The sequence below is a fragment of the Plectropomus leopardus genome, chromosome 24 (assembly GCF_008729295.1).
Source record: "Plectropomus leopardus isolate mb chromosome 24, YSFRI_Pleo_2.0, whole genome shotgun sequence".
In the NCBI taxonomy this organism is placed as follows: Eukaryota; Metazoa; Chordata; class Actinopteri; order Perciformes; family Serranidae; genus Plectropomus; species Plectropomus leopardus.
Window position 1 is genome coordinate 12,897,604 of NC_056486.1, and position 26,642 is coordinate 12,924,245.

The window sequence follows — 26,642 nt, forward strand, 5'->3', positions numbered from 1 at the left end:
TGTATTTAAAGCTACTTGTTTTCTTGAAGAATTGAAGAAAAATGAAACAGTAACTGACATCAATTAATTGAATTAGGGACAATTTTTAACTTCAAAATAAAACATGACCTTTTGGGTTAATGTAAAAAGTTAGATGATCTACATAAAATGCTGAAAAATTTGCAAACTTTTTAGAGTGGAACATGTGAAAAATAATAACTTCTTCATTCCTATCTGTTTCTCCAAACTGGGAGCGTGCTGACAGCCATATACTGTAGGTAATACACTGACTATAGATCTATAAATGTGTTAAAAGACAATAGCATAAGTGTCTCACAAATGCAGCATTATATTATATTGAAGTTCAGTGTGTCTTCATTATGTAAAATGATGGTTTAGTATTTATAAAATAGCACCATCTTCCATCTCAAAGCTCAGATCCTGCTAGTGTTAACACCCTCCGTACTCTCTATGCTTACACTGCCAGTGAACTGTGTGTATTGGGGAAGGTGAAGGCCTTCACTGGAATTAAAATCTAAAAAAAAGTTTAAATTTAAGTTTAAGTGTATGTGATATTTAGAATAGCATATTTAATCACTTAATCCTACAGTTTGACGGTCGTTTCAGATGAGGAACTGAAGCTGTTCCACTGCCAGGCTCAGTAATTTTCCCTCACAGCACACTGGAGTTTGCTGATCAACCTGCTGCCTTTGATCGGTTAGTTAGGTTATTATTGTGAAAATCAAACTAAAGTGGCATCCACAGCAGTAAGTTGCTTAATTTCTATGCCAGTGCTCCCATCTACTTTTACAAATTCAAAGTCGTCATGCAAAAACCTACATCAGGTCGTGTGGACATACTTCTAAGAGGGGCTTGAAAAACATATTTTGATGCAAAAACAGACATGCCGGAAAGAAGAACTAACTCAAAAACACACTAGGGTAAAGGTGTGCACTGTCAATAACAAAGCCTCTCCATGGAGAGGCAGTTACACAAAGAAAATACATGCAAATAAGTTGCTGGCCATAAAAAGTGTCAAAAGTGTGCTCTGATATGCTGAAAATCTGAAGGATTATTACTTTAAAGTGGCGATTTTCCAATAAAGTTCAAAAAACTCGTTCATCCAGTGAAAACAGTTGTATAATTATTCTGTGGCTCTAGAGGAGCTTTGTCAAGTCGGAGAAAATAACCCTGTCTTTTCTCTGTTCGGCTTGAGACTTCAAATTTATAGCAGAGAGCCTGTGTTACAAACTGAAGGTGTAGAGTTTGAAAGATGTGGGTGTTTATCAGGCCGGGACTGTCTAATGAAAGACACTATAAAGTTGCATAATGGGAAGAGCAGGATCTAGTGTTTTTTTTTTTCTTTTTTCTCTGCAGTGTGTCTTATTCGAGGGACTAAAAGTCAGGACATCACGGCCTCTGCTAAATCTGTCTCTCACAAGTCACCAAACTTTGTGGAAGTGTAATTCTGAATCACTAGAGTAAGCTTTAATAAGAGCTGCTATAGTGACACGATGTCAAAAAGCGCCCTTCATATTCTGAGCCAAATTTTCTGGTTACTTATTCATTTATCGTCTATTTAGGCACTATGGTGTATGATTTCTGAATTAATGTTATTATACAGATGTTAAGAATGTAATTTTATTCCCACATTACAGCTGTACTGTCCAATGTGTCTGTTTCCATCAATCTACTCAAATAGCGGCTGTGTACATTGTTTATGCTTTCTCTAAATACATTAAAATAGACCTTTTTCACAGTAGACAATCTGACATGTCATCTCAGGAAAAGCAATCTGATAACATAAATGATGGCTGCAATCCACTTATGGTATATTTCCACTGGAATAGTTCACAGGGAGACTAACTGGATCTTTGGGCTACAAAATTAATCAAAAATTAATCATTTTGGGATTTTGGCTTCCCATGATTAAATGAACACGATCTTCTGTAATATTGACGCATGATCCACTTTTTAGGAGCTGTCATGCTGCCACGCGTGCACCCTGCAGCTGCGGCTGCCCAAACTTCCCCAAATGTTGCAGCTGCAGATGGGAAAAACGAAAATCATCCGTCGGCAACTATAATCATGAGTTGTTTGGAAATATTTCAGATATAGGAGAGGACATATTACAAATAGTGCACTAGACTTGTCTCTGCGCTGCAGAGCAACACAAGTAAGTAACAAGTGGTTTAACTAACTCGCTAATCCACCTGAAAAAACACCACAGTATTTTATTTTAATTCAACAAGAAAAGAAAGAAAGAAAGAAAGACAGAAAGAAAGAAAGACAGAAAGAAAGAAAGAAAGAAAGAAAGAAAGAAAGAAAGAAAGTGTGTTCTTATTAGGATAAACTCATGATATTAGTGCTGAATGTAGGTAGTGCCTGATGTGTTGTAAAGCTAGTGTGCCAGCTAATGTAAGCACAAAATATGTTGTTATGTTGTTATTTATACATTTTCCACATTCTTTCGTCTTACTGTCTCCTGACTCGCTGCCAGCCAGGCAGCATCTCTCATGTGGGGCAGTTTGTATTTTTCATGGCCAATATCACATTGACATACTAAACACAGCAACAATCAATGTCTTCTCCACACATACGTCTTTAAAAGTGCAACTTCGCTGGTCAAAGTTCACCAAAGTTGAACTTCATGTGTGAATGGGAGGCGAATATTTCCTGGTGTTAACTCTGCTCATGTGAAACTGTGCACTTATACTATAATAATTGCGCATAATAAACATTTTATGGCCAATGTTTACAGTAATCCTAGCAATAAGGCATACTTAGGCAGGATGCAACCCGATTAAAATCCTCTTAACGCTTCTAAAATCACTGTAAATCACCACGAGTGGCTTATGACGAAAACATCCACAGCGATGGAAACCAAGGCAAAGTGCATTAAGTTTGAAGTAGTTGAAAGCTGAGCGTCTCAGTGCAGGGAAGGTGAGCCGTGATCGCCCCGCTGAGCCGAAGCTGGAGCTTGATTGGTTCTGATTAGTGAATAAATCAAACAGGTATCAAATCAAGCCGGGCCAATTGCCTCCTACTCACACCTTGATTAGGTTCGTGCACCCAAACACATTCCCCGGTTGAGGAACACACTCTCAGTTACACACACACACACACACACGCACAGGAGTCTACCCTGTAATTGGCAAACTCTCCCTGCCTCTATCCACGCCAGCTGTAATTAGTGTGCCAGCAACAATGCTTGTTTGTCAAAAAACACACATGAACACATACACAGCAGCACTCACCCATCTTCTCTTTTGCCTCAGCTGACACCCTTTGATACACCCACACACACATGCAAGCACACACAAATACTATTCAGCCTTCCATGACGCCTGGGGCAGTTAGTATTTACAAATCTGCCTGTTTCTCAGTGAAATCTCACACGCTGCTTTCCGGTTTCTGACATAACGGTGGGAATTAATTCATCTTGCCGCTTCCACTATTTTGAAATGTACCCCCATTGTACCGGCACAATGGGGGTGCTGGGTCAAATTAGTTCTCACTGATCAGCTCAGAGGGGAAGACATATTTGTTCCCTTGTTGCAGACTTATTTATAGTGATAACAGGAGGAGATTTGCTCATTTTGTTTCAGGATTTTTTTAAAAATAAATGGCTTCCTAATTTTAGACAAAAGCATTCCTGATGACATGCACCAATTGTTGTCTCAATTTAAAATTGTTGCCACGGGATTTTATCAGCTGCATCGTCATCAGTTGGCCAGAGTATTTAAAGTATTTGAAAGTCAAAGTAGCCTGTTTCCTTCAAGAACATTTTTCCAGCTAGAATCTGACCTCTTTGTGCTGAAGTGAGGGCGCTGGGTGGCGGCCAGCTGCTGCAGGCCTAAAGTGGGGCTGTGGAAGAGGAGGCCGCTGCGTCGGAGCAGTTTCTGCTTCATGGCTGCCAGGCTGCTCCAGTCCTGAACGAACCTCAGCACCTGCAGGTGAGGGAAGGGGACACGACACCTCACTTCATATTCAATTTCAAGCTGAAACCGAGACTGCTGGAGCCTTCATCTTCAACACAAATTGATAAGTTTGGACTCTTTAAGAGAAAAACACTTTTTTTTCTTCAGTTTTTCAATTTTGAAAATACACTTAAGCTGAAAACAAACAATCCAAACTGCAGAGCACACACACACCAACACACACAAGGAGACAGTTTACCAGATAGCTGAATAAAACCCATCAAACCAGGAGAGAGCTGTATATGCTTTCAGCCAAGTCAAGGATTCAAAGAAAATCCACTGGCAAAATAACAAATAGCGCACCAAGCACCAAGGCCTAATGGCCAATTTACCTACGTATATTACACTGGAGGAGTGCTTTTTTTTTCTTTTTTTCATAGATGATACCCACTCTCACAAAAAGATGATTTGTGTTTAGATAAAACTCAATGTGCATTATACAGACAATTTTCCAGCCCAAGCTTTCTTTGTTGATGTTTCTGCAGTTGAATTGAGTGTATTTTGACAGAAATATTACTAACAGCAGCAGCAGATTAAAATCAGGTAAAACAAAAGAGAAATCAAAGAGAAAAAGAGCAACAGGATGAAAATAAGTGTTTTAACATGAGGATGAAAATGGTATATTTTTACCACAGTTCTCACACATTTTCCTGGACAAAACTTTAGAATTTTTCCATTACTTTTCTTTTTCTTGCCCAGTCTTTTTTTTTTTTTTTTTTTTTTAAACATATCAGATTCAAACTTCCAACATCATTTCAGCAGCCCACATTAATGAGTTCAAGGATTGTTTGAACATCCAGCAATAACTTCTGTTTTTACAGTTTCTGGCTGTGATAAATGGTGTGATTTTTAAAGAAAACATACCTTTCAAAAATTTAAGGAAAAAAGAATTGCCCCAATTACAAAGTTTTCTGTAAAAATTGGGGAAGAAAATTAAAGATTTGTTTTTCAAGAAAACATGCTTTCCAAAACTGTATATGAATGAATAAATAAAAAAAAAATTTAAATCACCATCTAAAAAAAATCTATAAAACTCTTCAATTTTTAATTTCTTTTACAGAAGAAAAATTTGCCAAAATCTTTTGAAAGAGAACATGCCCTCCAAGGCAAGTCAAAAAATTTGGTCTAAAACATTTAAAAAAAAAAAAAATTGAATTTATAACACACAACACATTTCAAATATTTTTCTGAAAACTTTCAGACTTTTTCCAGGCCTGGAAAATGTGATTGTGAAATTCCATGACTTTTCCTGGTTTTCCATGACCGTGGTAACCCCGTATAACGACATTTAAAGGTACTGTCTGATATAAATAAATGACACGGTAGAGCAAATCAAATCATTTGGTGATTTTGATATGATACCTCTGGAAGATCAGAGTAACTAAAGGCTGAGCTGAGGTTTGTAGCTCAGACTGAGATCAGGGTGCTGCAGTCAGGAGGAATGTAATCCACCGACTGATCAAGAAAAGCCTGCTCTACATAGACTGGACTGTCTGCTTTAGATGAAACATCCGGAGACGGTAACTGTTCTGTGAGGTCATCGAAGGTCAGCCGAAAGTCAAGCGGTGTGGAATCAGAAGTCAGAAGTCGTGACTGAGGAGGAGAGTGGGATGGTGTTTCCAGCTTCCAGCTCCTCCAAAGGTCGTGTGGGTTAATAGGTGAGAATCAGACAGTGTGTGGGTGGAAACTGGGAGGGCTTTGATTTATCTCTGTGAAGCTGGACAGAGCTGTATGTTAATCACGCTTTTATCTCCTAAAGAATAAAGCTGTATTCCTGTATTCCTTTCATCAGGATTCAGGATTTGGTTTTTGGTCTGTAAATGTCAGAAAATGGTGAATAAATGTCGTTTAGTGTTTGCCAAAGCCCAAGATGACGTCCTCAAATGTCTTATTGTGTCCACATCACAAAGAGATTCAGTAACTGAAAAACTAACATTTAAGAAGCTGGAATGGGACAATTTTTAGTTGTTTTTTTACTTCAAAAATACAATTAATTGTAAAAGCTCTACTGATGGGTATACATTTACTACACATAGCTAATGATATTGTACATGTTTGGCACAATGATCAGTTGAGAATAATCAATAAAATGTTAACGTCTGTCTCTAAGCTTATTGTTTTGTCACAATTTGTTGGCAAAAATGGCACAAAATGTTAGTATTTGTTGGGAAATTTTTAGAAGGTCAATTTTAATTTTGTAGTTTTATGATTATAATAGAAAAAGAAATTAAAGGGTCCCCTGAAGATGAGGGTGCCCTGTGCAACTGCTCGTAACGCTGAATTGGTGAGGTTGGCTTTGCTGATATATCTGCTGATGTATCTTCCTCCTCTGTGCCACAGACCTCTATCGCTGTCTAACAACAATTAAAAACACATTACAGTTCACACCATCGCCTTAGTTTATTTTGACTCAATCCCACATGCGCCATCCTGATGCTGGAAACACTCGCTAGAGGACCACATGTGGATTAATCCGCTGTTTGAATGACGTTTGCTAAAACCTCAAACTATACACATGTGAGCTGTCTGAGCGCAACAAACAGACACAGAAACAAACTGTCTGTTGTTTGTCTTTTCATGGGATTTGCCGAAATACACAGAATAGCCTGATCTTGTAAAAAGCACAGAATTACATCAGAGACAATGACAACGTAACCTCTAAGAAATGTATTATTCATGTTTAGTTACCTTAACCATCTCAGTTTTCATGAAATACAGATTGTTCAGATATCATTAATTATAGTTTCCTATGAATTGTTTCTCAAAATGTTTGCTCGGGCAGCCTGTCTTTGGTTGTGTGGGTGAGTTTACACACCACTGCCTCCCTGTCCAAGCCGCGTTGCAGCCCACATTAAACCGCTTGCTTACTATTGATTTTGATGGACAATTGGTGTGTAACAGGGCGTAAATGATGGGTCAGAGGATGGATGCAACTCACGCCTTCGTTTTACAAACCAACATAAACAACGTGACAGGTGGGGCGTCTGTCAGCGGCTCCGTTACTGCCGCGGCAGATTGCAGGATTTAATATTAGCTGGTTGTCGTGCGGGGTCGTTTCAGGCGATGATCCGTCTCCTTTAACGACCGTCATAAAACGGCACTTTCTCTTTTGCCGGTCTCCTCGGCTGCCCAAACACCCCCACACCGCCCCCTCTCTCTTCTCCTCTCTCCATCATCCTCCAGCCCCTCCTCTCTCTCTCCCCCCTGCGGCCCTGCAGTGGTGGAAGTCCACAATCCACCTCCACCTCTGGAGGCTGCTGCTGCTCTTCCTCCTCATCATCATTGGTGCCACTTTTCTTAGTTAAAATTGAGCTTCACTGAAAGGCTGTAACACACACATATCTGATATCTGTTTAATAACCCCGAACAGCCTCATCTTTACTGGGTCAGTGGAATTGGGGAGATAGCCCGACTGACTGTGATATCAAACTGAATTATCTTGGTCTAAAAATAAGGTCATCCTTAAAGTCGCCTTTGGGCTTCCCAACTCAACAACTTTCAGCTGCACTCTAGAATTGTCTGTCTTCTTGGATATTATGTAAAATCCAGAGTTCTTGCACATTGTCATGGACAAAATTTCAAAACTTCCATGAATTTTCAAGGATCCCAATTTTTTTCCCATGCCCCTCTTCCCTCGTGTTTTTTCAGACATGTAAGATTCCAACACTAAACATGATTTCAGCTCCAACATGATGCTGAAATTGACCGTCAGAAATCTCAAAATCCAACAATAATTCCTTTTTTTTCTCCTGAGTATTATAAATGGTGTCATTTTGGAAAGTTATAAAGAAAATGTTCCATTTCAAAATTAAACAAACAAACAAACAAAAAAACACCCTATATTTGAAATTTTCTATGAAATTCGCAAAATAATTAAAGAAAATATGCCTTCGTAACCTGTAATTAAAAAACAAAACAACCAAATTAAAAAAAAAAGAAAATGAATAAACACATCTCTAAAAAATGATCTGTTTTCAACAAAACACAAAACAAAAAATTGCCTTGCTTTCCAAACCCACAGGGAATGTTTTCTTTATGAATGCTGGTCATATCATTAAAAAAAACAGCCTCAAAAAATGATTGAACATGTCTCGTGGGCAGACATGAAGGGATAGACGGAAAATGAAAAAACCTGCGTTATGTCATCAGCTATAGAAAATAAAATCATTATGTTATATTACTTTAATGCAATTAAATTCGGTACACAAATTGACATGATTTTTCCAAAACTTTCAATGATTTTTTTTCGAGCCCCATGACTTTTCCAGGCCTGAAAAATGTGATTGTGAAATTCCATGACTTTGGCAGGTTTTCCATGACCGTGGCAACCCTGAAAGTCATATAGTCAATATCTTTATAATCAATCAAAAATGGAAAAATTGGCACATTTAAAACCTAAAAATCAACTCCAGCAGAATTCCCCTTAAAGGCGCTTTTAAAGTAATGACACATTAAGTAGCGACTTCTCCCCTGTGTAAACACTCCAATCCACACACACACACACGCACTCATTTTCACGAATATCAAAGCACATGTGGGAGACACACACACACACACACACACACACACACACACACACACACACACACACACACACACACACACACACACACACACAGAGCCTGGCGGGAAGGGCAGACCTGTATTCGATTTTCCCGGCGCCGGCTGAAGGCTTCGGGCAGGTCGTCCCAGTTGGTTAGTTTGATGTCCAGGGGGACGAAGCTCAAGTTCAACGGAGTCCCGTCCTAACACACGAGGAGACAGAGAGGAAGAAGACAGCCTTGAGCAAAGAGATTTGTTACTACAGTTACTAACACTATTGATACTAACATCACCATCACTCTCACTAGAGATACCACGAATAAAACTCTTTGGCCTCACAGATAAGAGCTTAACAGCGTATTTACTGTCATATACGAAGAAGACTTTACATACATCTATGAAATCTGTGCCTTCTTTCTGAACATCTGTGAAATATTTAGTTTTTTTTTTGCAAGTTCTGCTTTTGTTTTTTTTTTGTCTTAATCTAATTAGTGTTATTATAGACACTCCTTTTATTTTTGTAACTGGGATATTTATTTAAAACTACTTCTTTACACTCAGTGATACTAAGAAAGTTCATGAGACGTGGCTGAAAGCCCTGGAGAGAGTCTAAGTAAGTGGACATTGACTGAAGATTTATTTATTTATTTATTTATTTTTGTAAAACTGCTAGCTTCAATGTCAAGCTTAAGGTGTTTTAATGACTAGGGCTGCACAATCGATTGAAATTTGATCAAAAATCGCAATATAGCCAATATCCAAATCGCAGGAGCTGCTATTTTTTTATAAAAATAAAAAGTGCCACAATAAACTGTTATAAATGAAGCATTGTGTTGTTATCCGTCAAAAACAATTGCAATATGATTTTTTTTGCATATTGTGCAGCCATTGTTTCGACTCTATTTATTAACAGTTTAGTGAGAGAAAGAGATATGACACGATATCACTAATTATTATTACAAATATGTTAGTTATCATGTGGTTTTGGTTTTATTTGCTATGAGATTTAAGATTTTCACTGTCACCTCAATGCTATGGAAGTTAATGGAATTAAATATTTGTGCTCATAATGACATTTATAAAATGTACCACAAACATCCTTTCAGCAGGGGTTGGTGGATCAATACGACTGTATCTATACTACAGATACTAATGCATACTCTTTGCTTCTCCACTGCTGTTGTCATGTTTGCACACAAACAGCATAGGTGTTGTGCATTTGCACCACGGCACGAATTATACTGTTATCTGACACATAATTGCAGTAAAGGCTGAATAAAAGAGGAAAAACACTTCTCTTGAGGAAGAGAACTCTTGAGCTGCAACAGACAAGAAGGGAGGAAGAGGGAAATGAAGACGTCTTTTCAGAGTAGCTCAGGCAAAGAATATCCAGGTATATAGAAGTCAAATTATTATTTCAGTCAAATTGGATCTTCTCTGGTCTTCTCTGTAATTGGTCCTCTTTAGCTATTACACATTATCGCTTAACGTTCATTTTAAAAATCATGACACACCGCTCCCTCGTACATGAAAGTACATCATCTGCTTTTATTAATAAAAAGTATTCGTATCCATGTCTGAGATAGTGGGCCTCTTTTACTTGCTACTGGATTGAAACCAAATTTTATGGCATAAATCTAAATAATCCATCGATTATGCAGCCAAAAGTTTGTACAGGGACTATTTCTTTGCTTGGAAGAGGTTCATATATATCATACAATCACACAACCTAGAAAGTAATTGTATTTCTTGTTTTGCTTTTTCTTCCTCCATAAACCTAGGAGTCAGGAACTCTAAATGATATATCCTGCATATCTTAATTATTTTTCCTTAAACTAAGATAATATATGGATGTATATAAATACTGACTTTGCATTTATGGTTTAATGTTTTCTTTAGAAACTGTACACAATCATCAAAAGAATGCGATCAAAATATTGAAATCACATCAATAAAACAGCTTCGTGGTTTGATAGCAGAATGAGTGAACTGACCCTTTGTATTTGGAGCAATTACAGTTTTCTTTGTGAAGACTTCTGTGACTAAAAGCTGCTTCATATAGAATTGATTTAATTACTTAATCACTCAAAAAGAAAAAAAGTATTCATTTCTGCACGCGCAACTCCATCATATCAACAACAATCATTTTATAATTTGTACTGGGGGTTTTCATGAATTATAAGCTGATCTCATTGGGACTATAAATGCCAAAAAAGTAATGAAAATGAAAGTATTTCAACTTAGCAGAGCTGAAACGATGAGTTTTTGATTTATTGTTTGTTATTTTTTTTAAGCGTAAATGCCAAAAAAAACTAGACAATGGTTCTGGCTTTAATCCCCACACTCTCACTCATGAGGCTGAGAGAGATCCATAAAACACACTCGGTGGTTCTTTGAGGCAGTAAATGCTCCACAGTGGCCCCACTCCACTTCACACAGTCCCTTCATGGTTCTTTGGAGGTTCCTGACTGGCTCCTCGTGTTTTCCTGCCCAAACAGTTGGTGAGACGTGGGATTTGCTGCTGAGTCACTGGTGGAACCAAAGCAAACAAATACGACCACGCGCGTTCACTTGCTCGCTGTCTTTCTGAGTGAATGACGATGCGGTAGAGTTATTGTTTCACTCGCCTGACAAGAATAAATGTCAGGGTAATATTGTCATTATATAACGTACGGAGGGATAGATTGCAAACAAATCTCTCTGATGCTGTCAAATGAATGTTTTATGTGTCAGAGAAGGTGGGTGTCTTTCTGTTGTCTCATAAAATACATCTTTTTTTCACTGCTAACATCACTGTCTCAGATAGCAGAAATGAAACCGTGAGACAGATTAAGTCAAATCCTGCTGTGTTCAGTGCTGGTCATTGCTATCACATAATTGCAACACCACTAGATAAAATATACTGTATAGTATCCATGAAGTGATTTCTGTTTGACAGCTATTTGACTTGAATTATCATCTATTTTCATGTTTGAACTTTGATATTCTTTTACTTTTTTATTCTTTTTAAAGGTCAAATGGGGGATCTTGTGGTGAGATTGCAGATTACAACCAAATGAAACTTCTTCCGTGTGCCAAGGGTGTAGGAAAACATGAAAGGCCCTTTTCGGAGCGTTTGTTTTGTCCATTCTGGGCTACTGTAGAAACAACATGGCAAACTACATGGAAGAGGACGCGCTCTGTATGAAGATATAAACAGCTCATTCTAAGGTAACAAAAAAACGATTCTTAAGCTCTGTCTACAGCTATTTAAGAAAAGAAGAAAGAAAGATATTTTCCCCTTATGTTTAAAAGAATAATTCTGTCCACACAACCTTTGTTTTACAAAATATCTCCGTCCTCACCAGAATGCGATGATGGAGCTCACTCAAACATAGAAGTGATGCTCTTGACATGCTAAAGTTTTCCTTCCATTCCTTGACAACATCAAACCCACACTACAAATTTTTCTACCATCTGCTGGTTCGATTGGTCCTGATCCAAAACCGCCATTTCAGGCAGACTTTAAAGCGCAAATGCAGAGGTGGATGAAATAACGCTGGGCATGGCAGACAGCTGACAAAACTGAGATGATGTGGTTTTCAAGGTCGAAGCAGACAGCTGACGATGTAATCACATTGTTACTTTAAGTAATAAATTGATTGAACGAGGCTCAATTTACAAATTTTTTACAAACCTTTTTTTTTTTCTTAGAAGACAATCTGTCTTTTCAACATCATCTGGAGTGTTTTGCCAAAAAGCTAAGTGTGAAGTTGGGTTTCTATTACAGAAACAAACACTGTTTTTCTTTTCGTGCGAGGAAGAAACTGATTCAAGCAATGTTTTTGTCAGCAATTGATGATGGAGACATTTTATATATGCATACTAATACATCTTGCTTGAAAATGCTGGATTCAGTGTAGCATGCTGCACTGCCATTTGTCACTGATTCAGGTTTCCGCACACATCATCTGCAGTTTGTGTGAGAAAGTCGTCTTGTCTGTCCAACCGTAGAATGAAACACTGGTAAACATTTTTCATCAAATTGATCCACAGTTTATGAACAAACAGCCGGCAAAATGAAAGACATTCCCATCAGCTTCAGCTTTACTCTGTGTTTCATGCTAACACTCTAAACTAAGATGAAAATGGTGAACATTATATCTGCCAAACTTCAGCAGGTTAGTATTGTTTTGCACGGTGGCAGTGAAAGTGCCAGGCAGACACCGGTCAAAATGAAGGATCTGTGTCAAATTTCCTGTTGCTCGTATCTCTTGTTTTTGGTGATCAAGTAAAGGAGCCAAGTCTGTGACGCTTTGTTGGCATTCAGTAGTGTGAAGCCCATTAAAGCCTCAGGGTACCCAAATTGCCAAAATATGTAATTTAGGGTCTTACATGCATAATAAAAAGCATAAAAAAGATCAGATATTAGCCTAGATCTAAATTTGAAACACTGTAATTTTAGTTTTTTCACAGTTTAATGAAACTTGGTTGATTCGGGCGTGGTTATCCCCTATCCATATCACGTAATTTGTATAAAGTCAGTCAAAAATTCAAAGTCAGATGTCCCTTGATACTAATACATGCCAAACTTAAATTCCCTTACGGCTCCTTTAAGTAATGTGAATGTGGATTAATTTAAGCATCAGTCAAACAATTTTAAGTGTAGCAGTTACAGGATGTGAGACGTGTCAGATTAACTGTTACAAATTGACAGTTTGTTTTGGAAACATCACTGAGCTTGCAGTCATCAGGAACCCGGATACTAGTCTTCATTATGTATTTGAAAAAAATTGGAATAACCTGATTTCTCTCTGCAAATATGACCATAACTGGGATAAGTCTCATAAATGGGTAATTCATGTGCATGTAAACGCACTGACTGTGAACATGTAGAAAGAAGGGCGGATAATAACACACTGACACTATTTTTACATGTGAAAAAGGAACCTTGTGTGGGTTGTAAAGGGATTACAGTACAAAAGAAGTTGTCACTCTTAAAATAAGTTAAAATAATAAATGAAACTATAGGATGCAATTTACACCTGGATGGAACATGTATGACAATAGCAGCTGCAGCACTTAAACTGTCACTCTGCAATATGTAGTGATCATATGTAATTAGTCAATCATACGTGTTCTGCACCTCGATTTGTATTAAACTACGTGTATTTTCAGCCATGCATTCAGATTTTTAATGACTAACTTGCACAACTTGAATCCAATTACATCCAAGTCCTGTAATATGGCCACACTTTATTCTTTATTGGTTGCCATGGCAATTCTTGTGGTAACAAAGGAGCTCGTTAGTGATCTCTCTCGTCTTTATTCTAATATATGTACACTACTTTGAACATAATGCTTCTCTTGTGACAGTACGCATGCATTAGTAACAAAAATAATGAGGACTGTAAAGAGTGTAAAAAAACAAACCTGCACATACCCACGAGAATGTACCTTGCTGTGATTATGGGTAATCATACTGCCGCAGCTTGAAGGTATCTGCATTATCATTGTGAAAAAATAACCACAATAAAGAACACTTTCCTGGTTATTACTGCTTCATTAGAACTAACTACTGCCAATTTGAAGCCTGGGAAGCCACTTAAACTCAGAGTTAACTTCCCTCAGATGACAGCGATTGTGCCAAACATCAGGGGACATTCAGAGGCTGACCACTGAATTTAGGCAAAAGCAACAATCTGCAGCTTACAGAGACACTTGGACATGGTGGACAGAGAGGACAGACATGAGACAGGAGAAAAGATAAAGTTTAAAGGTTAATACCTGCCATCAGCTGACACGGGGATTTGGTGATACAAATCAACATCAGCATCAACATAGGAAGTTTTTCCTGTGCGGCACCCTCAGTGTGCAGAGGCCCGTGTGTTTATTTGGATGATGGCAAAATAAATATCACGCAGAGTCAGGGGAGCGGTGGAAACGACTTGTGCTGTTACAACACGGAGCAGGAATAGAGCCTTACTACTTTATATGAGATTAAAAAGAGATGAACTATCCTCCACGAGGACGAGCTCATGAGTAAAAAATACATACATCCTAGATACAATCATTTCAATCTCAGATTACTGTAGTTTAAAGTGGAAAGCGTCAAGTTTTCAACTTTTTAATTCCACCCCCACCTAGCGTCTCCAAGTGGTATTATTGTTGTCTGGCAGGATTGCTTTGTGTTTTCCTCAGATTTTAGCAACCATTCCAAGACAAACCATAGAGGCTAAACAACATCATCAATGCACACAACGCTGAAGAATAATGTATCTAAAGGACCAAAAAAATCTTTTTACAAATTTAATGACTCTTCCAGGCCAGGAAAATGTGACTGTGAAATTCCATTGTTTTTTTTGGTTTTCCATGACCATGGGAACCCAAGTCTCAAGTTATGTTTACTTTATGTAGATTATAAAGTCGACTTCTTAGAGATAAAGTCAAAATAACTTAAGACTTTTCGAGACGATTGGTTTTCTGGCTCTTACCTAAGTGAGATTAACCTGTCAGATTTTACAGTGTAGATATACTATCATGTCAATACTCTATATCAGCTATAGATATAGACCTTTTATGAAATAATTTTTATAAAGTATTTCAGCGGTTTGTCACATATGACAACAAAATGGATACCCTAAAATATGCAGAGTCATAGCGCAGGTTTTATAAGCACAACATAATGCATGTCTGAATCATACTGACGTGGTAAACCCCACCCATCTGCTCCTCCTGGTGTTGACATGAAACAATCCACCCACCCGCCCGAAAGCAGGAGCAGTGAATCCTTGAATAAAACAACTCTTTGATGTGTAGAAAATGGACATAAAATTCCTAATACTCTCAATATTTCTCATTCAAACCCCGGTGACAAATCTTCCTCTGATTGTGCATTGAGCGGCCCCCTGTGTGAATTCTACGCCTGCTCCAGGATTATCCCAATGTGACAGCCTTCCAGCCAGAATTCCTACAGTTTATCATTTAAACGACAGCGGGGGACATTTATCTCCGCAGCTTATCGTCTCAGCCACACGTACATGACACTTGTCTATTGCCGTCAGGGTAATATTCCATTGGTGATTCAGTTCAGCGCTTCGGTCCTCTCTATGTAAAACCCTCTTGTCTCTTATCTACGTTAGTAGGGAAGGGATCTGATCCCTCATGAATGAAACAAAAGGGCATTAAGTATCACAATCCGATCAATACAGAGGTCTGTTGGCAAGTGGCACTCAAGACGAGTGCCAAGAATGCACCGGAGTGTAATCAGAGTCGGACTGGGGTTAAACTATAGTTTATCTTTGTCTGCGAGGGCGCTGGAAGCAACACAAAGTTCACAGAGAAACGAAGCTCAAACAACATTTTACTTGATTATCTGAATCAAATACTGATGTCTTCACACCAAAACCCTCTGCGAGAGAGCGTGTGCAGTTTGTTTAAAACAAAACAAGATTGGAAACTGAAGGTAAACTCTCTCTCTTTTCTTCTCTGCCTCGGTGTCTTTGTTGCTATCTCTTGGTCAGCTCTTTCAAAATGAACCGACTGGAGCTTGTTAGGGGATATGTACAAATTTATGACTGATCTTACGTTTCTTCCTCCAACGGTCTGCAGCGCTCTGTCACTTCTGCCACTGTTGTTGTTCATTACTATTTAAACAGAGCAGCAAGGTCTTCGACTGGTTTTTATTCTGAGCAATGTTAGCATCCATTTGTTCTACACCACATTAGACCAAGGTATGTCAACAACACGGAAAACAGTAATATTAAAGTGACATTCCAGTGATTTAGTACCACCTGACAGATAGAAAAAGACTCAAATAAAAACACCCCTGCAGCAGAGGCCAAGATATATAAGACTTTGTCTCCAGGACTGACTTTATGCAGCCAGCATATTTTTAAGTTTCTACTGTTTTAACTTCTGCTCACTATCACCGACAGGAGGGCTGCACAATTCCTGCTAAAATTTGACTCACGAATTGAGATCACGATCCTCTTACACGATTCTTAAAAAACATTAATTGCAATGTTAGATGCACAAGTGAAAAAACGCGTCTAAGATGCTTGGGGTCTATCTTTGGTTTTGAGTGGACTAGGATTAATAAATACACTTGTTTGGACAATTAACACATTAACATCTCTCACACTGAGCTAAAATGAAACAAGTGCACATAAACTAGGTAAATAACATAAATAAGATTTTTTTTCAGGGGGATCCTGTTGGTTAACACATAGCAAATGAAACTGTTAATGCAGCTGACATGGATGCATTGGGAAATAAGAGCAAGTGAACCATCTTCATTTAGAAATTAGATTGCGTACAAATATTCATCAAGACGGGGATTTTTTCTTTTTTTTGTGATTAATTATGCTGCCCGAACGGACAATATCCAAAACATCCAAAGACAGTTGAACTCGATGCAAGAAAGCGCCCTTGATCCTACATGTCCTTTCACGCATTGGTGGACTGCCCTTTTAAACTTCAAACATTTGTGCACCAAGTATACTAGATAAAATGTTGAGACTTCCTGAGTGCTGGAGGATGTTAGATAAAACAGGAAACATTGGAAAGAGGCCTGACGATGGGCAGATCTTTGTTAAATCAGATTGGTAATCCTTTGGTAATTCCTAAACCTTTCATTTGTATTGAACTGAAGAATAAAAATGGATCTGAAGAGCTTCTCTTTCCTCTTTTACCACACGGGTTCAATCAATCTCAGAGAAAAGAATTTAAAACAATAATAATCACGAATGACTCAAACAGGCTCTTGATCTAACATCAAGCACCACGGTCATTCAGTAATAGTAATAGTAATAGTACATTTCCACAAACCTATAATGAAACAATGTGGCACATTTTTAAAGTCTAAGATTACTAGAATGCAGCTTGTAACTGGAATAATTTGAGCTCTTTCAATCCCCATTAGTTTCATTCTCAAACTTTGACTTTCTTAATGTTGCCTGTAACTATTTCCTCACATCTGTCCTGTTTGCTAATTAGCAATGCGTGAGAGAACTGCGCTGCTCCTATTTTCTCACTGTAGTGTTGTTCGCAGCTCTATCTTCATAAAGACATCCTGATCTCAATGAGACTTCCCGCGAAAAAAAAAAAACTAATTAATTATGTTTTGTTCACTGTGCAGTTGAATATGACAGGAACAAGCTGGTGAGGAACGAAATATCGAGTGGGTATCACAACTCTACATGCCCTTTCAGTTTTACTTATTCTTACTGCCTGGAGACCTGATATAAAAAAAACTATTACATCAGACACGTCTGACTTTCATTTAGAAAGTAAAAAGAACTTGTTTCCTGACAGTTAAAGCTGCACAACACATGCTGCAGGAATAACAGTTCTGAATGTAACTGGTAAACAAACATGTGACATGATATCAGACATCATATTAAATATGACAGTCCAGCTTCTTCTCAGTGGAGGAATAAATTATATGCAGTTGTGTTGTTTGAACTTTTGACTTGATGACTTTTTGTGAAAATGTAATTCAGTGAATCTGTGAGGTCATGTTGTGAATGTTGCTAGTCTTAACCTGAGTGTGTAACCTAAGTGTGTTTTTAAAGAAAAATGTCACAAAGTGCAGCTTGAAAGATGAAAATGGACAAGTTTCTAGTTGTGAAAGTGTGCAGAGCTTTTTTGTAATGCGCAGGAAACCCTTTTTGTTTTTATTTCAGGCTTCTTGACAACAAAAAGTAATTTTTGGCCATGTTTCCAATAATGTAAGAATACCTTTATGCTTGTTTTTCAAATCGTTTGTCTTCTTAGGCAGGAATAAGAGGAACCACCCCATGCGCTATGTTTACGTTTTTTCTTTTTTTCATGGGAGCGCCGTGTATTTATACTGTAATTCAAATGCCAGCAGCATAACTATAGATTGTTAAAATAATGGACATAGCTACCGTGATGTTACCCATTGGTTTGTGGGCTCCCATTTTGAAGCATTAAGTTCCGCTTTTCAACTGTCACCATCTTGGTCTTGACCATATTTGGGCGAGAGGCTGGCGCTGCGGAGGAGCGATGGGAGGATCTGACTTAGACACTATCGGCAGACAGCCTGTCACTCAGTGCAATTTGTCCTAAATTATGTTTTGGCACTTCCCTGTTGGCTTTTTTTTCAGCTCTGAGGATTGCCGTGTGATGCATCGCTGAGCTTTTAATCATAAAAGAGCTTTTAAACTTTGGGTAAAGCGCTGCGTTGTCGCTGTCACTTTTTATCCGGCCGTCCAATCACAATGTAGGAAGGGCAGGACAAATACCACCAACTGTCACATGACTTAACAACAATGGAGGAGAAACTCAGGGTTCCCACACATTTTCATTGACTTTTCCATGACTTTTAAGGACCCAGAATAAAGTTGTTTTTTTTTCTTGCCCCACTTGCCTGGAGTTGTTCAACAAACAGATTTAAACTAAAGATTCAGACATAATTTCAGCTCGGTGGCACACAGGAAAGGAGAGAGAAGAACCCAGGTAGATAACAACGAAACGTACATGATGGTAAACAAAACGCTGTCACACACTGATGCATGTTAAAGCTATGTTACCTAAACAGCTACAGAAAATGATGTTGTTGTTATGGAATGTTATCTACAGAAGATTATTGTAAAAATCATTGTACATATCAAAATTCCATGACTTTTTCAGGTTTTCCATGACCATGGGATCCCTGGAAACTGAAACAGAACCCACATGGACCTGCGGGTCCCTCCACTCTCCCTACGTGCTTCATCCTTCCCCTCAACCAGAGCAAGTGCTCTAAATTGTACTGACATTTTTACTTTTGTCGATATTCTGTATCATAGCAACCAGACACATCCAAAGCGTCTCAGTGTAAAAAAAAGCAGCCCCCTTTGTTGCGCCTCGATGCCCATTTGTGTTCCGCATTGAACAATAAACAAGTGTTTCATTCGTCTGAAACTATATCATCTTTGTCAATCAAAAAGGGACATTAAACCTAATAATAGCCAAAAATAAAGCTTATTTACAAAGCACTTTGATAAGGATAAATAAGGTAAAATGCAAAAACAACTTCAAGTGGCAGCAATACCGCATACTGCATTTTTTAACCAGCCTTAATTACAGCAGGGCAAATTCCTTCACTGTGACAGCACGAGCAGGAATGCAGTTTACTGAGGGAAAAGTGAAATGTGTTGATACTACGCAGTGAAATTGATGGGAAACTAAACTAAATCCAAGAGCAGACATTTGCAGCTGAAACACATCTGCAAGTCAAAGCAACAAATTGACATTGACAGTTTTCACACTGTATGCATAAAAAAAACATATATTGCAAAGCTTTTCCTTGTAAATCTCAGGTGTTGCATGGCAGCTTAGGAGGACTAAAAAACAACTACAAGAGATTAAGATAGAAACCAAAGTGAGAGTTGATGAGAGTGAAGTACAGAGAGGCCGTTTGAGGTAAAAGCGTTGCATTACATAACACTCCCTGTTACTGCACCATCTATTCACAACCTTGAGGAAAAAAATAAGCCAGGAAAAATCATTAGTAAAACAACCCTGGTCCCATTATGAGCTGAGTCTAACCATTATCCAATATGCACAATCAAACACTCACACAGACCAGTACCTTGGAGTAAAGATATATTCGGTCTGTGTACTGGCTGGCGCAGAACTGCAGGCCCGGGTAGACGGGATGGGCGGCGCTGGCGTCATCACCATCATCGCCCTCATCATCGTCATTAGCAGCAGACGGCAGACACGCAGCGGCTCTCCGGTCTGCAGGGAGAGAGGAAGATGCTTGCTGATATCTCACTGAGTATATATTATTGGCTCATTATTGGCTTTCACTGCTTTATTGGTACCTCTGTTTGCTCCTCTGGTGATGCAATGACTAGCAGAGACATTAAACTCCAGCGGCTTCGCAGATTTATTACACACAGCACAATATTGAGGAGATATGACATTTGTAGCAGATCATTAAAATGTGTACACATGTGTTTGGAACTACCTAATAACAAACACTTGATTATGGAATCTGAAATGAAAATGTTTAAGTAATTATCTTTGGCATTTCCATAAATTTTAATAAAAAGGAATTAGAGTCAATTCTGCACTCACAAGTTTATATGAAAACCGACCTTCATGTCTAAAAATCTTATACACTTACACTTATGTTTCTAAAAGCAGCAGTGCAGGTTGTTTGGAATGTAATAAATATGAATTTTTAGCACCAAAATGTTGCCATAGTAAAATACAAGCATTTAAAGGGATAGTTTGTCCATTTTCAACCAGCTTTGTATCAAAACAATGTGGGAAGAATTTGTCAATATTGTGGTTAACTTTCCTCCATCTAACCAGTGCCTTTGCTGCATAACATCCCCCATCTATCCCCCTTTGACTCTTAAGCAGTTTGTTCTATCAAATAAAAATGTGACAAAGGCAAACAAACAACAACAAAAAAATCTTTTAAAAAAATTCAGTCCGATGATGCAAAATGGATAATTCTGCGGAATTGCGCTCCCTCCCTCTGGCTGTCACTCAAAATACAGGCTGTATTTCCACACTTTCATATTGCCCACCACCATGGACACACAGAATATAGAAGCAGGTCAAGAGACAGACTTGCCTCCCTCTTAGTCTTTCTCAAACTCAGACCAAATTGCGATCAAACTGTAAAACAGGTCAACCAGAAATCAAAATTATGTTACTGCACTACCTATTTTTCTCCTAAAATGTTTTCAGAAATATATTTTAGTGTACAGTTTAGCTGTAATAGCAAGAGTTAGTGAACAGGAAGTAGGCGGCACACTACTTCCTGCACATCAAACAGTAAAACCAAACCAAGACACTACGTTGCTAATTCTAGTGTTTTCATTAAAATATTTTATATTTCTGTTTAACTGTAATGTAAGATTGTTTGTTACCAACAGCCGCCATAGTTTCAAGCAGACGAATTTGCATTACATCACTCAACAGTGGGAGTATTTATTGGTCCAGTGCCGAGCAGTGCATTCTGGTAGTTGTAGGTTTTCTACCTCTAAAGCAAAAGTGAATGCCACATTCATAGAATAAAGACAGCAAGTGTCTCAAAATAAGACCTGAATGGACACACATCCCATGCTGGCTGCTGATTTTAAGTTTCTGAATAAATATTAGGTGGAAAAAAATAGATTTGCAAAATCATGCATCATTTGTGGTGTACAACACCAAGGCAGGCAGTGATGTTGTAATCTAGACACCTCCCTCTCGTTTACTGAGTGACAATTTTTCAGACTTGAAGCAAATAAGGAGATATCCTGGTATGCTGAGGTATCCTTTTCATGTTTTGTGATACATTGCAGCGACACAGAGAGCCCATTTCTTTGGCAGAAACCTTCCAAATTATTTTTCACATGTTCACTCAAGAATTCGCTGAACGACAGGATGAAAACGCAGCACTAGAGAGAGAGAGAGAGAGATAAAGTGACAGTCACAGATGGAGAGAAACAGAGGAGGAGAGGAGAGAGAGCAGGTCATTAATGTCAGCCATGTAGCTCGCTCATCCTGCCAGCATCTAGCAAGAAAAGGTCAGGCGGTGGAAATGAGACTGCCGCTGCTCGACCACGCTTCATTTAGACAATGACCTATAACACTCTGATAATACTTGCCTTAAATCACTTCGTGTGGCCAGTTGTCTGCCATGTCTGTGTGTGTGTGTGTGTGTGTGGCGTGTGTTCACCAGAGTGTGTGTGTGTCCGTTTGGCTTGCTAATGGGAGAAAATACTGACACAAGCTGATGTCTGTGACATGAGTGTGTCCACTGAACAGGTGCTGCCATGTACCTGCAGCGGGTTTCTGGTTGTTATGGGACGGAATGAGCTTTTGTACTGAAACGCTGTGAGGCTCGAGTGACAGAAGAACACACTGGAACAAAGACATCCTTCCCATCATGCCCTGCAATATCAAGATATTGAAGGACAAGCAAACACATTTTCTCTATCAGCTTCTCATCATGAGTCATTGAGGTCTTGGGGTTATTTTCTGTAATTTGTGTTTTTTCGTCACTGGTTTGAAGTGGGTGGGGTTCAGTTGGAAGAGGATGAAATCATGTACTTCCATGCACCAGTTCAACGATGTTTGAATGGAAACGTGATGATAGGTGTGGGTTGTTTGAGTGATCATGAATAATATTCAAGGACGTTTGTCCTGAACTTTGATTCAATTTAGCCTATTCAGTCATGTACATTCGATGTTACAGAAAAATACTGAAGATTTGAACTTTTAAGGGGCTTTAATATATCAGAAAATACAGTTAAGGCTAGAGTTGATTTCCGTTTCCGATTTTCTGTTGATCGCATTTGCTGCACTTTTTTCCCGTGAACTACATGGATAAATTATTTAATTTTTTTGCCTAATTCACAATTTTTTATCATCTCATCATCTTCTAGTGGTGTAATACATTCAGATCATAACCTTAAAGAGGATCTGCTTATTTTCAGGTTCATAGTTGTTTTTAAATTTGCTAGTCAAACATATTTGCATGCTTTAATGTTCAAAAGACATTCTTTGTCTCATACTGTCTGTGCTGGACCACCTGTATGGCCATTTTAAGATTATATTTTGGGGCTTTTTTGCCTTTATTTGATAGGACAGGTATAACATGTGATGGAAGAAGAAAGGGGACGACATGCAGCAAAGGGCCATGTTTGGGCGCTGCTTGTGGGCGCTGCGGCAAAGACATAGCCTTTGTACATGGGATGCCTGCTCTTCCAGGTGAGCTACAGAGCACCCCTGCTCCTCCCTCTTAACCCAGCTACCAAAAAAGCTAAGTTTGCTCTGATCGGTCGTCACTTCAAAGTCCTCCATATCGCAACATCTCTACACCACCACTGCAGCTGGTAATTGTCTGTAACAGAGAAAAACTACCAATTATAACTTCTGAACCAAAATCTTTACAAGCGCACATGTTCTGAATCCGAATATGATCCGAAATTGAGGGAAATTAACCAGAATTAGAGGTTTCCCTGACGTTAACATGTAGATTCATGTGGCAGTGTAGGCTTCATAATCTAAACAAAGTGTTTGTGGCAGCTGAACATCTGAATAAATCTGTTTACCTAATTATTTGAAACTTGCAAAATGATGCAAAAAAGGAAATATATCACAAATACAAGAACTCATTCAGACCCAAAATGACCCCATCAGTATTAATCTAAAGGAGGATAAAACAGAAGAACTTGGTAAAGTAAAAGTACCTCAACTATTTACCTCAACTGCAGAGATAACGAGGCTTTTGCTTCACAGTTTTATATAAGAGACAGACTATTATTTCTGTTTTATTTTCTGTCTGGATAAAATCTGCAACAACTATATTTCCACTTCAGTGCAACATTAGCAGATACTGCTGCTCCAGGTTTGTCATTTTTACACAAATACTGTTTTCATTCACTAATTCATTTCACCTGCTTCCACTTTGCTGTTTTTATGATCATTACTAAGCTACCGTCGCAGCACTGCCTGCACAGATGGCATCTGCTTTAATTTGAGAATTTACAGAAGTTATATTCAACCACTGATTTGTGGAATTTTTTTTAATACAATTTGATACTAAAACTTTTTTGTTAAAAATGAGATCATCCTGTTAAGTCATTTCCTCTCCTTGACCTATCCTGTACAATGTTGATATCTTTCATTTTTATGGTAGCCACCCTCACAGGTGCAATTTCCCTGGGTCTGGTACACGCTGTTCTGATCTCACCCCGGCATCGGCTGGAATGGGCCACTTTGTGTCTGAAAATATCGAGACGACCGGGCGAAGGCATTGTGCAGCACCACAAACCTGGAGCCAAACCATCTTTAGGACACTCGCGTTTCACAAAATCCCATCTATCTGTCCTTCTACATCTGTAATGAAACCTAGCAGCTCTGCAATGTGCACCCTATATTTGTTGTAAGCAGTTTTTTTCCCCCCCTTTCCCTGTTTGCAGTGGCGGAACGCGCCAGCTGCATTAAGTGGGCCATTTATACGATGGGGGCAATTCATCTTACAAAGCCGTCTTATTAGACTGTCACTTACACAGTATGAACAGTGCCTTCAAAACACCCCAAGGGATTTATCTGTTATTTTACTGCGAGAGAAAGAAAACAACGCCTAATTGGACTGAGTCATCTCATCTTCTGCAGGATCGAAACAAAAGACATAGATATATTTATATAAAAAATGTTTCCAACTGCACATTTTAAGTATGAAGACGTTTGGTGCAGCTGATGGTGCCGCAACGTTTGAACTAACATCCAAACAAACATGTATACATGTTGGAGTGTTTGGGTCATGCAGATAGATGAGGCGACAGACAGTAAGGAGAGAGAGAGAGGGAGAGAGAGAGAGAGAGAGGTGGAGGAGGAGTGATTGCCTGTCTGTGCTGTGAGGAAAGTAATCTCAGAGCAATCAAGAGGTGGGGGCGGCCGACAGCTCTGCGGTTTGCCTTCTAAAACCACGGGCAGGTAGAGGAAAATCATTAGGCATCGCTCCTGACCCCATAGGTCACTTTTATTGGACAACCGCTGTGTTTCATACTAAATCCACGCTGCCAGAGACAGAGTGGCAGCTGCATGTAACTAACAAACAAACTAAGCACCAACGGGATGGATGGACAGACAGACAGACAGACAGACAGACAGACAGACAGACAACCCTACTATCTAGATAAACAGATAAATACCGACAAAGATAGACAGAAAACAGATAGCTGGGCAGATAGCTACCTATATAGATATATGGACAGAAATAAAGAACCCCATTAATGAGTTCTAAAACCCAGAAATCTGTTCGCATTTTAGCACCTCCGGTTCCCTCGTCTTAAAATCAATGGATTTTTTTAAAAGGGTTTTTGGTTAGAAGCCATAAATGAGGTTTGTGGTTAACACAAGCTGAAGAGATTTTCATGTTTTGTTCTACGACATGAAATAAAGTGACAAAGCAGGGTTCTGAGTAAGTTGTTATAATTTTCAGAAACACAGTGCAACAAACCAATTTACACCTTCTCTCCCCCTCTCTGTCTCTATGTGTCACATAACAAGTAGCTTTCTCATCATCGCTGCTGTGCTCAGGCTTTCTGATTCGGCTTTTGACTTGGAAAATCTGCTGGGGTCCAGACATATTTAAATCCCTACGGTCATAATATCCTGTTAAAATATTTCCCTTTGCAAACATGTAGGTCTAACACAAGTAAGAGTCTCTGTCCACACTGAATCCGTTTAACATGCACCTCTGTAACGTCATGTAAACAAACCACTGTACCTATCAACTGTGCGCTCGTGTATACAAACCACGTAGGTTATCAGCTGTGCAACCGAGGTCATAAGCTTAAGATGTAACCACTCAAAAGAAGAGCTTGCAGTCCGTCTGTCTGTCCTTATTACTTTTTAAAGCAGAACACACATTTTCTATTGTGATACCACTGGAAATGACACAAAGTATAGCCAACAGTGAGTAGGTTATTACCAGAAATGTTTAGCTCCAGTTCACAGGTTTAGAATTTAGGTTCGGGCCATTGATTCACACACATCGTGTTTCTGTCAGGTGCAAACCTCCTATCTCTAAAATTGCTTTTTTTCATGAATTAGAAAAACGTTGTGTTTTTATAAGGATCCAATGAAGATAGGAGGTTTAGTCACAAGCTTTTTTAAGTACATTTTATTGGTTGAGAAATGGTAAGACCCGGTGATAGACATCGAGGGGGACCAACAGACTTAATTTATGAAAAAAAAAATATATATATATATATAAAATATATAAAATAATATATATATATATATATATATATATATATATATATATATATATAAAATAGTGAAATGTGGATTTCGAGGTTTGTGCCCACAATATGTGTACGGGTTATATCAATAAATATTGATATTGATATAAATATTGAGGGATAAATAGACAACTGATTGATAGATAGATGGCGCCTATCTCATGGGGTAGAAAACATACAGGCTGAGTCCTTACCCTCTGATCTTTCCCTTTCTGCTTATCAACATCTCTCCTCTGCTTTTCCTGTCTATCTCTCTTATTATCAAAGCAGAAATGAAATGCCAAAAAAAGACATCTAACTAGCTATATGACAAAAAAAAATAGACAATGGAAAGATAGACATATATAAAACTGATAATATAGACACACACATACTGTAGATAAAGCGACGACAG

The 26,642-nt window shown here is 38.5% G+C and overlaps 1 protein-coding gene across 4 annotated transcripts in view; it reads right to left on the reverse strand.

The window, feature by feature from the left end:
* Positions 1-26,642, reverse strand: part of zranb3 (zinc finger, RAN-binding domain containing 3) — a 102,598-nt gene that overhangs the window by 15,361 nt on the left and 60,595 nt on the right. For all 4 annotated transcript variants that reach the window (XM_042513403.1, XM_042513405.1, XM_042513402.1 and 1 more), the window contains 3 exons: positions 20,080-20,228; positions 8,600-8,704; positions 3,787-3,929 (listed from right to left, as the gene is read on the reverse strand). In XM_042513403.1, the coding sequence (XP_042369337.1) occupies positions 3,787-3,929; positions 8,600-8,704; positions 20,080-20,228 (397 nt within the window). The remainder of the gene's footprint in view (positions 1-3,786; positions 3,930-8,599; positions 8,705-20,079; positions 20,229-26,642) is intronic.